Source organism: Sceloporus occidentalis, unplaced genomic scaffold (genome assembly GCF_023333645.1).
Source record: "Sceloporus occidentalis isolate IW3139 unplaced genomic scaffold, rSceOcc1.0.p SCAF_4, whole genome shotgun sequence".
NCBI lineage: Eukaryota > Metazoa > Chordata > Lepidosauria > Squamata > Phrynosomatidae > Sceloporus > Sceloporus occidentalis.
The window spans coordinates 159,611,702-159,625,372 of NW_028316984.1; the positions used below are offsets into that span (position 1 = coordinate 159,611,702).

A 13,671-nucleotide genomic window follows, 5' to 3' on the forward strand; every position below is an offset into this window, starting at 1 on the left:
CACTGAGGGGACGGACGGGTGGGATTTGTATGTATTCGCAGATGACCACTCGAAGAAATACCGTTACAGGTGAGCAACCTGTCCTTCTTCTTCGTGGTCTCTGCGAATCATACAAATGGGTTAGACTGACAAGCTTAGGTATGCGGCGGAGGGAGTGTCCTGAGACCATAGCTATGGTAAACCAAAGGTATATTTATTACAATAAACACCTTGAACCATAAAAAGAGTCAGTCATTTGTAGATGCACAGATCAAACATAGCAATAACATTGCTGAACCTGAGAAGTGGACAAAAGGTCATGCAAGACCAGTCCATGGAAATTGTGCAAATCATCATTCAACAGATAAACACAGTAACATACGTACATAAGTGTGAAAAGCAACCATCAGTAGCAATTAATGCAACCCCGAAACTAACACAGCCCTCCCGAAAGCTGCGTCTCGAATGGCCCTGGTGTCCAACCTGTAATGTTTTATAAAAGTCAGAGGTTGGGACCAGACAGCGGCCTTGCAGACATCCTCGAGGGGGATCCCTGACAGGAATGCAGAGGATGCTGCCACTGACCTCGTGGAATGAGCCCGAACCCTGCCAGGGAGAGGCTTGCCTAACAGATCATAGCAGAGGTGGATGGTACCAGCCACCCATTTGGACAGCCTCTGCGCAGACACAGGCAACCCCCGCTTCGGTACCGAGTAGCACTGGAAGAGTCTCTCGGACCGACTGAAGGCAGCAGTTCTGTCCAGGTAGAATGCCAGCGCTCTCCTGACATCAAGAGAATGCAGACGCCGCTCCTCCTCTGACGTCGGGTTCGACGCGAGGGTAGGCAGTACAATGTCCTGGCACATGTGGAAAGCGGACACCACCTTAGGCAAGAAGGTAATGTCCGTACGGAGAACTACCTTGTCCTTGTGGAATCTTAGGAAGGGCTGGTCCCTCCGTAAGGCACAGAGTTCGCCCGCACGGCGGGCAGAGGTGATGGCCACAAGAAAAGCGGTTTTCCAAGTCAATAGTCTCAAGTCCGCTGTGGCCATCGGTTCAAAGGGCTTGGATTGGAGGGCAGACAGTACCGTCTCCAAACTCCAAGCCGGTGTCGGTATCGAGGCAGGAGGATAAAGGTTGGCACAACCCCTCAGGAACCCTTTCACCAAAGGGTCCTTGAAAAAAGACACCCTCCCCCCGAACTGATATTTTGCACAGATGGCAGAGAGATAACATTTGATGGATGCGAGGGAAAGCCCCCCATCCAAAAGTGCCATCAAAAACTCCAGCACCACTGGAGTGGACACCTGTGCAGGAGATAAGCCCTTTTGTTCAAGGAAGACACAAAACCTCTTCCATTTAAAGGCATAGGCACGCTGAGTAGAAGGTTTCCTCGCGGCCAGGATCACCGACTTCACGGCATCGGGAAGGGCAGTCAGGGTAGGATTCTCCAAGCCACCAGCGGTAGGCTGTCGATGTCCGGATGGAGGATCCGTCCGTCCCGGATCGACAGCAGGTCCGGGCGAGGATCGAGACGAAGAAAGCACCTCCTGGAGAGATGTAGAAGGGATGCGAACCAGGGCTGTCTCGGCCACCACGGCGTGATCAAGATCGCGTTCGTGTGGTCCAGCATCATCTTGGAGACCACCCTGATGATGAGAGGAAAGGGGGGAAAGGCATAAAGGAATCCCTCCGTCCACAGGAAGGCGAATGCGTCCCCGAGGGATCCAGTCATTGGCCTCCTGGAGCAGAACTGGGGACAATGGCTGTTCCAAGCGGTCGCGAAGATGTCGATCTGGGGGGTTCCCCACCTGTCGAACAAGGCGCTGACCGTATCCGGATGGAGTCTCCACTCGTGGCACACCGAGGACGATCTGCTCAGACGGTCTGCCAAGTCGTTGTCGTCTCCCGGCAGGTGGATTGCTTGAAGAAGAACCTGTCTCCGAATGCACCAGTCCCAGATGCGGAGAGTAATCTCGAGGAGTGTGCTTGACTTGGTGCCACCCTGTTTGTTGATGTAATACATCACGGTGGTGTTGTCCGTCTTCAGGAGCACCACCTTGCCTGTCACAGCGGGTTCGAAGGCCCTCAAAGCCTTCTCGACTGCAAGCATCTCGAGAGCATTGATGTGAAGAAGGCTGTCCGAGTCCGACCACCTGTCCTTTACGACCAAGTCGAGGAGGTGGGCGCCCCAGCCCTCTAGGGATGCATCGGTTGTCAGGGTGACCTCTGACTGTGGCTGGTGGAAGGGCATTCCGGCGCACACGTTGTGTTCGTTCAGCCACCAACCCAGAGAGGCGGCTACCGGTCTCGGTACCGTTAACCATCTGGTCGGGGAATCCTCTATCGGAGAAAAGACGGAGAGAAACCAAGCCTGGAGCGGACGTAGGCGAAGTCTCGACCACGGTGTCACGAAGGTCGTGGACGCCATGTGCCCCAGGGCGATCTGGACGTCCCTGGCTCTGACTCTTCTGTGTGATATGCAGGGGCTTAGTGATGTTACCAGTGCTTGGAACCGGTCTGGTGGAAGAAAGGCGGAGCATCTTACGGAGTCGAGGATGGCTCCGATGAATTTGATCTGTCTGGACGGGGTGAAATGAGATTTCTCTCTGTTGATTACCAGTCCGAGAGAGTCCAGCAGCCGGATTGCGAATGAAATTGCATCTTGAAGGTCCTGCTGGGAGTCCGCGACAAACAGCCAGTCGTCTAAATAAGGGAAGACTCTGTAACCCTTTTGGTGCAGATAAGCTACCACCGGGGCCATGCACTTTGTGAAGACTCGTGGAGCCGTGGCCAGGCCGAAAGGAAGGACATTGTAATGGAAGGCGTCGGAGCCGACGGCGAAGGCGAGGAATCTCCTGTGGGACTCCCGAATTCCGATGTGGAAGTAGGCGTCCTTCAAATCGATGGTCGCGAACCACAGGCCCTGGTGTAGGAGAGGCAGAATGGAGGCTAAAGTTACCATACGAAAGCGGCGGTAATGGAGGAAGAGGTTCAAATCTCTCAAGTCCAGAATTGGTCTAATGCCCCCATCGGACTTCGGTACCGTGAAGTACCTGGAGAAAAAGGCCGCATGGAAGGAATCGGGGGCTAGGGGGGAAACAGCCCCTTTGTCCAGTAAGGCGCGCACTTCGTCGAGAAGGGTGTCCGAGGGTGGGGTGGAAATGAAAGCTCCGGTGGTCGGGAGCTCTTTGAACTCAAGGGTATAGCCCCTGCGGACGATGTTTAGCACCCAAGAGTCGGAGGAAATGGAGGCCCACACGTTGATAAAGGGCCTAAGAATGTCCAAAAAGTATCTGGGAGAGGCGAAGTGCGCGGGAAGGTCTCATGCCCTCTTTTTGGACTGATCAGGGTCCTGCCGTCGGTTCTTGCGGTACCGAGAAGGCTGGTTGCGGCGACCAGAGGATGACGGAGACTGGGAAGGGTATCTCTGGCGTTGAGGGCCTTGCTGTTGGAACTGCCGGTCCTGGTAGGAGGACCTGCTGAATTGGCCTTGCTGCTGTTGCCAAGGGCGGAACCTCCTACGGAATGGAGCAGGGGTGGGGGCAGACATACCGTGCTTCCTCGCCGCTGCCTTCAGTCTAAACTTCCGGTTTAGCCTGTCATCCGTCTCGGCATGGAAGAGGCCCGAATCGTCTATGGGCATGTCCTCGATTGTAGACCTCACGTTGGCGTTTAGGTCCGAACCCCGCAACCAAGCGTGCCTCCTCAGGGCAAGGGAAGCTGCCATAGCCCTGCCCGAGCACTCCACGACGTTCCTGGAAGCAGTGATGAGCCATGCGCCGATGGAATGGGTCTCATCCCTAATCTCAGTGAGGGTTCGCTGGGCTTCATCCGGAACGTCGGGCACGATGGGGGAGATGCCTTCCATAAGGGTCTGAATATATGCACCCATACAAGCGGTGTAGTTGGTTGCCTTCACCGCCAGTGCTGCAGCCGCGTATGCCTTCCTGGCCAAGGCATCGACCTTCTTAGCCTCCTTATCAAACGGCACAGCGGCTTGCCGTTGGGTCGCAGTTTGCTGGGCACCTTCGACAATGGCGGAATTCTGCCGAGGGTGGGAGGTCAGCCACGGGGCCGTTGGGGCAGAAACCTTGTAAAGGGATTCGATCTTGCGCGGCGGTCCCACCAGGGAGGAAGGGCAATCCCACGAGCGTCTGACCAGGGCTTCCAGGGACGGCATAAAGGGAACCAGAGGTGTAGAATGGGCCCTGCTGCGAACCCTGCGTTCAAGGGGGTCCCTGGCCTCTTCCTCGGGATATTGGAGGTCAATGTCCAGAGCCCTGGACATCTTGATCACATGCTCGAGGAACGACCTGACATCATCCGTAGGAGAGGCCGTCTCCGGGTGGTGCAAGAGCTGTGGAGAGCTCCGGGCCGGGTCGTCGTCTCCCGAAGAGTATTCCGAATCCACAGGCTCGGGTTCGGAGTCAGAATCTAGCAAGTCCACCGCAGCATGCGGTCTGGGGTGTTGGACAGGCCTGTCCACACGCCGGGAGGAAACCGCTGTCGATGGGCCTGGCCGGTCAGGAAGTTCGCGACGATGGGACACTTGGTCGCGAGGTTGGTCCAAATCCCGGGGACGGTCCCGACCTCGGGAGGATTTGGAAAGGGCCACTTCTTTAGGGACCGGGAGAAAGAATTGGTCCGTCTCCGAGTCGTAATAATACTGCGGATCGGTCGGAGAGCGTGGAGCCAGCAAAACTGGAGAAGGAGACCTCGGCGGCTGATCAGGTACCTCTTCGTCGTCCGACAGGAGGAAAGGGAGCGTTGTCGCCGACTGAGTCTGAGTTGGCACGGTCTGGGCAGCGGTGTCCCGAAGGTGACTCGCAGCCGGATGGTGAAGGTCTGGAGAAGGATTGTCCACCGTAGGCGTGGCCAGAGGGTCGACCCGTCCCGGGGAGCCGGGACGCGGACGGTCACGGCGGGACTCCCGGTGCGGTTTGCGAGGGAGGGAAGCATCGTCCGAGCGCCTCTTGGAAGGTGAGCCCGTATGGGAGCTAGTCTTGGAGGTCGACTTGGACCTCTTAGCCGAAGAGGATGAGGTCGCCTCCGGGGCCGAAGACTGCCTCTTCTTGGCTGACTTGTGGCGAGGCGGTGCATCCGGAGGGAAAAACTGGATCGGAGACTCCGAGATAGTAGCCGTCCGACCAGCTCGCTCTTCGGTACGGGCAACGGAATCCCTCGAGCCCGAGGGTTCCTCGGAGGCGATGTTCCTCGAAGTGGGGTCCGAACCAGGCTTGGACTTGGACCTCTTTTTCTCCGGGGCTGCCCGGGACGTTCCCGGTGTCTCAGATGGAACTCCCTCCGTACGGCTGGTAGCCGTTTCCTGCCCGACTGACCCCGATGTGCGGGCATGTTTCAGGGGTTTGGGAGCGGCATCTCGGGCCGGCTGGCGAGAAGGGTCCGAACTCCCCTTGTCCTGCCCCAGAGAAGTAGAAGGAGGAGCGCTGGAAGGGCCGCTGCGAGCCTGGGCAGGTGGAGCCGAGGCAGAAGGAGCTGACGCCGGGCGAGAGTCCCCTTCCCTGATCTTGCCCTGGGCAATGGCAGAAGTAAGCCGCGACTCCCGATTTTTACGGGCTTGGGAGGACATGGACTTACAGAGGCTGCAGACCCTAGGGTCGTGGTCCCGGCCCAGGCAGAAGAGGCAAGAGGAATGGGGATCCTGGACAGGAACCTTTCCGCTGCAGATGTCACATTTCTTAAAAGGAGGGGACATCTTGCGAGTCAAGGAGATCCAAAGCCGAAGTCAAAACAGTCCGAGTGTCCGAGTTACCAGGGGCGGGAGAGAGAGAGTAGTCAAAAAGCAGTCCGAAGGTCAAAAAACGAGAGTGATTCAAAGCAGGCGAAAGTTCCTAGGAGCAGCGAGCGCGGCGGAAAAAAGGAACTGGGGAAAAGAGCGGGAAGGCAGGGGCCTTATAACGGGTGGGCGGAGTTACCGCCAAAAAGTTTCAATATGTTGCAGAGTTAACTCTGCCCAGTGATTCCAGAAGGTTCCGAGCAGCACTGCGCAGGCGCAGTAAAACCCATTTGTATGATTCGCAGAGACCACGAAGAAGAAAAAGACATTTTTCTTGCAGTTATGGTAGCTCTAATAGCTACAAAGATCAATCTACAGATTTAGGAACACTCACAAGTAATGTAAATATGATGATGGTTTTTCATAGATCAACAACCAAAGATGGCTTTGATTTAGTAGACAAAGGATCAAATTATATAGCATGAAATGCAACTTCCTAAATATGGAAACAAAAATAATATATATATATTTAAAATATACATGGTCAAAATATTACCTAAAAATACTGCATTTTTTGGACTGAAAGAGAAATGTATGTATTTTTTTCTTACCATTTTCAGAGGATAAATGGTGGCATGGTGCTGGACAGTAAACCTGAGCTGCATAATCTTCAAAAGTTGATGGATCTAGATGGTGCTGAACAATTGTTTGCAGATACCGGGCTCTTTCCTCATAGCTAGTTTTATGTATATGTTAAGGATCAATGTAAAGTTTAGAATAAAGCAAACAGCAAAAATCTTGATCAATGATAAATCTCTTTTTCTTTTTAGCAAATCCATAAAATATTTTAAATGTTTTTAATGCTGATGTTTAGCCCTCTCTCTGCTCTAGATAGGCTAAAATATAAACATTATTACACTTAAAAATAAGAGTATATTTAGAAAGCCAGATTCATACATTGTGCCAGTATTCCAATTCACAGTTTACATCTCCCCAACCCAAATACATAGAATATCCTAGTATATTGTATTGACTCTGTTAACATTCTTCTGTTAAATAAACATTTTTTCCACTCAAAATCCCCATACTGTAAAGAAAGCATAAATACCCCAGTGTTTAATGTGAGATCTTTCTAAATGATCAACAGACACCAATCTTCTGAAGCTGCCCAAAAGGTAGTTCTTGTATACTTGTCTAACAAAAATGCGAATCACAGCAGGAACAAGAAGAGTATCTTTGGGCTCTGATAGAAGTGAGTTATGTCTAAACAGGTAAAGATCCACTTTCTTCCATCTATGAGATGGCTGGGCCATATTTCCAATAATGTTCATGGTTCTCTTTGGAAGCAACTGCAGTTGTAAATGTGACAGACAATATTTAATAGTCTTTTCACAGAATTATAATGTGATTTGGGATGGACTAAATCTAAATCTGTTCACTGAACCTATGGGAAAGGAAAACTATTTATGGTTTGACCTGAACAATGACAAGCTTTTTGACACTATGTATTTCTATTACATATCAGAGTTCTGGTAAGGCAAAGTACTTAAAAATATCATTTCATGCTAATGTTGATTCTCTCATACTAACCTTAAATGACTGTATGCTATCTTCTAAACAAAAAATATTTTAAAAGTCAATGCATTCTTAGTGTTAGATTTAAGAGTGTTAGATTTAAGAGTCTTATGTATGTCCTCTCAAAACAAAAGCACTTACTTCTTTGGGATTTAATTCCCATGTAAGTGAGTATGAGATTGAAGCCTTGCTGTCTAAATCCTAAGTATAAAAAGGGTCGTAATTCAGAATGAAAAAAAAAACCCTTTGACTTCAACATGGCTCTTTACATAATTCTAAAACAAATAAAACAGCATATAAGGGAAAATAGCCAGTCAATTTATGCCACTGAAAATAGCAGGTGTATTTACAGAAAATTCATAGCATCTCTGAGCATTAGTAAAGAAAGTATCTACAGGACATCAACGGCAAAGCACTGTATTTCTTCCTCTGTCTTATACATCCTTTTCAGCTGATATTATTGACAAGTGACTGGTATCTTGAAGTGCTATTGCTTTTGAAGAACCCTCTCCAGGCTTCTTGTTCCAGAGGATCTGGTTTTACTGTTAACACAGAGAGAGCAGGAAAGGGAGAGAATATTTCTGCTGTTCATGAAAGCAACTATGGAAATGGCTGTCAAAATGTAGAACAGCAGGCAGCAACATACAATTATCAAGAAAAAAACACCATGCTGGCTTAGTGTCATAGGCGGATATAGTTGGTTGAAAAATCAGCTACCTTTCTCATACAATTTGTATTGTGTGATACAACTCACTGAATTAATCCAATTATGAATCTAATCAATTTAATCTAATTATTAATCTAATAACATAAATCTTTGCAAACATGTTTTTATTTTATATATGAGTAATGATTTACAATATCATTGAAATTTATTTCTCTCAGGGGAATCACTCTGCAAGCTTATAAATAATAATAATAATAATAAATAAAACTTTTATTTATATACCGCCCTTCCATTGATCAGGGCGGTGAACAACATAATACAAATAATACATACAGTAAAACATTTTAAAAACACTCATAAAACCCCCGGTCAGCTCTCCAAATTGCCGTCAGCAAGAGAGAGAGGCCATCTAGGACTTCATTCGGGGAATGCAGTTCGAAATAGGAGGGTCTTTAACTCCCTCCTAAACTGAGCCAGGGAGGTGGCCGAGCGGAGCTCTGTGGGCAGCGTGTTCCAAAGGGTCGGGGCAACGATGGAATACGTCCTCCTCGATGTCGAGGAGAGTTTAGCCCCAGGTACCCTAAGTAATTGCTGCCCAGAAGTTCTGAGGGTGCGGGGCGGAATGTATGGGGAGAGGCGGTCCTTCAGGTATCCTGGGCCCAAGCCATGTAGGGCTTTATAGGTAATCACCAACACCTTGTACTGTGCCCGGAAGCGAATAGGCAGCCAGTGCAGGTCTTTGAGCAGCGGTGTTATGTGGCTGGTCCTGGAAGTACCAGTGACCAGCCTGGCCGCCATGTTCTGTACCAGCTGTAGCTTCCGGGTATGATACAAGGGTTGCCCCATGTAGAGCGCATTGCAGAAATCCAATCTAGAGGTTACCAGAGCATGTACCACCGTTTCTAAGTCCCTCTGGGCCAGGTATGGGCGCAGCTGGCGAATAAGCCGAAGCTGGTAACAGGTGTTCCTGACCGTCGCATTCACCTGAGATGTAAGGTGAAGCGACGAATCAAGAAGCACCCCAGACTGCGCACGGAGTCCTTCACGGGAAGCGTGATCCCGTTCAGGACAGGTGGAACTACCGCCATTCCTGGGCCAGGGGAACCTATCACGAGTACCTCCATTTTCTCTCATCTTATCAAAAAATTACAAGTTGAAATATGTGGAAAGTCACAAGAAATACATGGTAATTTCTTTGGAAAAAGAGAGGCTATCATGCTTCTCTAGAAACAATAATGGGTATGTGTCTAAGAATCTTGGTACACCATTCCTGCTGTCCTAAGCACTTTTAGCTTCCCTTCACTCCAGATGTTTGACAACAGCCACTGTGGTGTGTGTGTTTATGTAGGTGTACTTGGGTCTGAGACAAACAACACTGCCCCTCTGAATGTATATCTGCTGAATGGAAAACATGATTGGGCAGCCTCCTTTCAACACCAACAGGATATTAGGGTGGAAAAGTAGAAACTGAGCTGCAAGAATACATACCTTTTTATTTTCAGAACCTATTATCTCTCCTGAGGACAAAACACTCCATTGGGATAATTATCCCATTCCACTCTTCCAAGATCTTTTTCCATATGTATAATCTTCACCTACTTTGGTTTTGGGAGACAGCATGGAACAGTTCTGACTATCTCTTTTTAACACTCTTAATTTGTGCCCCCCCCCCTTTCCCATCTTTAAGAATCTACAATTAGACTGCTGAATGTGATCCTGTAGTATATGTACTATTCTTCCATCTTATAATAAGCCAGGGATAATTTAAATATTTATACTAATCTGTCTGAAGAGCATACACTTTCTACACTCATTACCTTCCCTTGCTTCCTAATGAATAAGTCTCCCATTCCCATACCCTGCAAAAATATCGTCTTTGAAAAATATGATGTCTTCTTATTCTAAGCTTTACTTTTCAATTATTAAAAAATCTTAGTCTTTAACTGATCTATTTTAAATGCTGAACATAACTATTGCATTTCTTTTTGGAATATTATAGGTACATTCATCACTAACACACTATATGAAATAGTATAAACAGTTTGGATGCTTAGGGAAGTGCAAAGTATTAGGATCAACAAAGATCTTATGACTGTAGGGGTAAATGTAGAAGAACACATATTAAACCCTCAGTTTTTCCACTCTATTTCAATAATTAAGTGGACTACTCAGCAATGTTCATTGCCCACAACGAACAAGTGTGAATACACATGCTTTCAATTTCAATAGGTAGCCATATCAAGGCCATTCGTATCACAGATCATCATCATATTCATTCATTATTCTTGTCTGTCCTCTTAAAACAGTATAGCAGTCCAAAAACGGCTCCCGAAAATATCATAAACAGCAACGTTAGGACAAGGACAAATAGAAAACTCCTTTGTTGTGAAGGTTCTTAGGTTGTGGGACATACACAAGATTGAGCCTTAACACAGGAAAGTAATATAGCACAGTTTTTAAGAGGCTGTATATAAGTGGTAGAGGATGAAACTGATGGTTGAAGTCTAAATAATACTACATATCTCACAACTTGTTGAAAAGCACTTTTTTCCATTGGGGGAGATTCACAGCTGCTGAATTTTCTGCAGTTAATAGAGTCCTTTGATTCACAGCAGTGCCCCTTGCACAAAAAATACTGGCCTTTGTGTATTACCAGAAACTAATTTTCTATTTGGCTGAAAAGGGAAAAATTGGGTTATTGCTTCTCCCTCCTACAGAGCTTTTCATTATGCCTGATGCACTCAACTTCTAAGCTCTTCTGAGGAAAAAAAATAACTGAAGAGGCAAGAGGTAGAAAAATGAGCTTGTTAGCACATTAGAAGTGAAGTATCTTGGTGGGCCCCAGAAATTCCCAGTGGTGTGTTAACTTATCACTCTATGCATGCTGGCACTGATAGTCTCCCAATTGAGCACTCTCTTTTCGCACCAAAGGTGCTGCCAGGAAGCAAAGGCTGAAGGCCCACAGGAGAACAGCCTGCTATCAAAACAAGCTGTTTTTAAAAGTCTGTTTGAATGGGTAAAATGCTTTATGAAAAGCAGGGTGGAGACACCTACCTGCTTTAAAAAATGTTCCTGTTTCAGAGGTCTCTAAATGGAACCTTTGAGGTTTATTTTATTATATATACCATATATACACAAATAGGAGAGAAATGAAGCAAAGTTAATGCTTTTGATGTTTGCAGTTTAAATGAGTAAGTTCCAAAGAAAGGAAGTATACAACATTTTAAGAGGTGCTAACTTTGAAAGATCCATCTTTTCTTACAAAAGTGGAATGCATAGGGAAGGTTACCTAAAGAAAATAATCAAAATATAGATCTTCCTTTCACACAACCAGATAAAATGGGCAAGAAATCTAAGAACTCTATAGTCAGAACACACCTGCAAAGTCATTCCGTGTTTATCCAACAAAACTTTTGTCAGTCATTCTGTAAAAACTTCATTTCAGCATCATAACTGTATCGACTGAACATACACCATAGTAGCTGAAGTCAGTATAATCTGTAGCTCACATTCGTCAAAAATTACAACTGAAACATCACCATTGGCAGTAAGATTGCAAATCATCAGTTGTAAGGTGACTTTATGTTCAGTGCTTGGCTACTGACTTGCATGCTCTGTGGGGTCTGCTTGTCTGTTAATGAGGTGGGAACACAGACCACTACAACAGTGCTTGCACTGACTTCCTTGACCTTCAAGTGTGGGCTTGACTACACTGAGACTGCCTTTTTAACATCTATTTCAAGTACAAGACTTGAAGTAGATACATACATACTTCAAAGATTCAAAGGCACTGGCAGGCTTGTAAGGATTTCCAAAAGAAAAGCACTGAGGAATTCACATTACGTGCTTCTCACCAACTTATTTATCAAATTTGTATCTTGTCTTTTTCCCTAAATGTAATTTTATTCTACATTAATTTGCCAGTTCCTCACTATTTTGAGAAGCTTCATTACATCTTGTAGATGAAATGGTGATAAGTGAAAATTAGCCTGTTACAGATTCTTCTTTGCAACCGTTTAGCTCTGTTCAGGTATTACTCCCAACACCTTCCTGAACACAGGAACAAACGAGCATCTAAGTCCATCCCCTCCAGCAACATTTTTGTCCAATGGAAGGTGACATGTTTAAAATAAGGTCCTGTTCACAAGGCAGATTTCCTTGTAAGTGAGAACCCTGGAACACCAAGGAACTTGACTGTGTTAAATGTTTCCACACAAATGGGAACTTCTCCTTTTCAGGCATGCTGCTTTCCATTTGAGGCCCCTGTGTCCAGGAAGTCCTGGTGGGGAAATGCCTGACCAAGACTTTTGTGTGTACTCTCTCATCCTTGATCTACGTATCTTGCACCTAAGTGACTTGGTTCTCATACAGCCACCACCACCAAAACTATTTATTTAAGGGATGTATCTATCACCCTTTACCATGTTTATCTCAAGGTGCTCTCCAAAGCAATAACAAGTTTAAAAAATGCACAATAAAACCATTAACACCTGAACACAATTAAAACATTCAACCAGTTAAAGGCAGCAGAATTAACATAATGCTTATACAGAATCTGACAATATTTAATTAAAATTTTTAATTACATCAGATTTGAGTCCAAACTTTACTGGTTGAAAAAAGAAGAAACCACTTGCATCCAACTAACAGATGTCATTTTTATTGTTTTTTTAAAATTAAGAACACATACATATATTTAAACAATATATGTGACAGAACAATAGGTTACTTTTATTTTATATTAAAGGTTTAGTTATTATTTCTACAGCTGCAAGATTATTTGTTAAAATAGGAGAATATATACTTATTACTGCTGATTTAATATGGCGATATTAGGAATACTTATTTGGAAATTGGTTTCATTTAACTCAATAGGGTTTACTTTTGAATAAACTGGTATTGCTCAAGCCTAAGGTGAATGCATCATGGAATTTTTTTGGCAAGATTTGTTCAGAGGGGGGTTTGCCTTTGCCTTCTTCTGTGGGTGAGAGAGTATGACTTGCCTGATGTCACCCAGCAGGTTTTCCATGGCCAAGCAGGGATTCGAACCCTGGTTTCCAGCATTCCAGTGTTTCAACCAGTTCACCACGCTGGCTCCAAAATTTTAAGGTGTATTTTAAGGATACCCTTCATCACACAATCAACACAAGGTTTTTGTTTTGTTTTCTTGGGCTGAATTCTTCCATACAGTCAATTACTGTTGGTTCAATAAAGCCTGTGATCAATAAGATTAAATAATACAGGGTTTTAATTCATTCCTACAACCATATTGCCAAGGCTATGCAGTTTATATTGAGTATCAATTAAGAAACAGGACTGACACCTGGTACTTCTTTATCTTAGTTCCACGGGCTGCCAGATGATTCTAAATCCATAACAGGTGGTGCATCAGTACAAATAGAAACCCATTAATGGAAGCTGGAGTGAGATAAAATATAGAGTACATTACAGACTTAGCCATGTAATTTACAAGTGCTGCATGAAGAAAGTGGATATATGAAATATTCAAGTTTCTCTGCCAGAGTTTGTTTTTTAAAATAAAATACTGCCATAAATACCACAGAACTTGACTTCACCGAGACTTAAGATTATTGACGAGCGGCAATCAGAAGTGATAAACTAGGAAATAAATTACCTGTATATACTCAACTATAAGTTGACCTCATGTATCAGTTGGGGCCAAAATTATGGGTTTTGCCATGAGCCATGG

General features: G+C 45.9%; 1 protein-coding gene across 15 annotated transcripts in view; it reads right to left on the bottom strand.

The window, feature by feature from the left end:
• The window catches only part of RALGAPA1 (Ral GTPase activating protein catalytic subunit alpha 1), a 241,084-nt gene that overhangs the window by 13,684 nt on the left and 213,729 nt on the right, over positions 1-13,671 (bottom strand). For 14 of the 15 annotated variants that reach the window (XR_016280990.1, XR_016280989.1, XR_016280992.1 and 11 more), the window contains one exon: positions 6,331-6,455. Coding sequence is in view for 11 of the 15 variants with exons in the window: in XM_089522122.1 (XP_089378248.1) it covers positions 6,331-6,455 (125 nt within the window). In the remaining 4 variants the exon portion in view is untranslated. Of the gene's footprint in view, positions 1-6,330; positions 6,456-13,671 lie in introns of those variants that run through there. The other variant, XM_089522125.1, reaches the window with a different exon arrangement.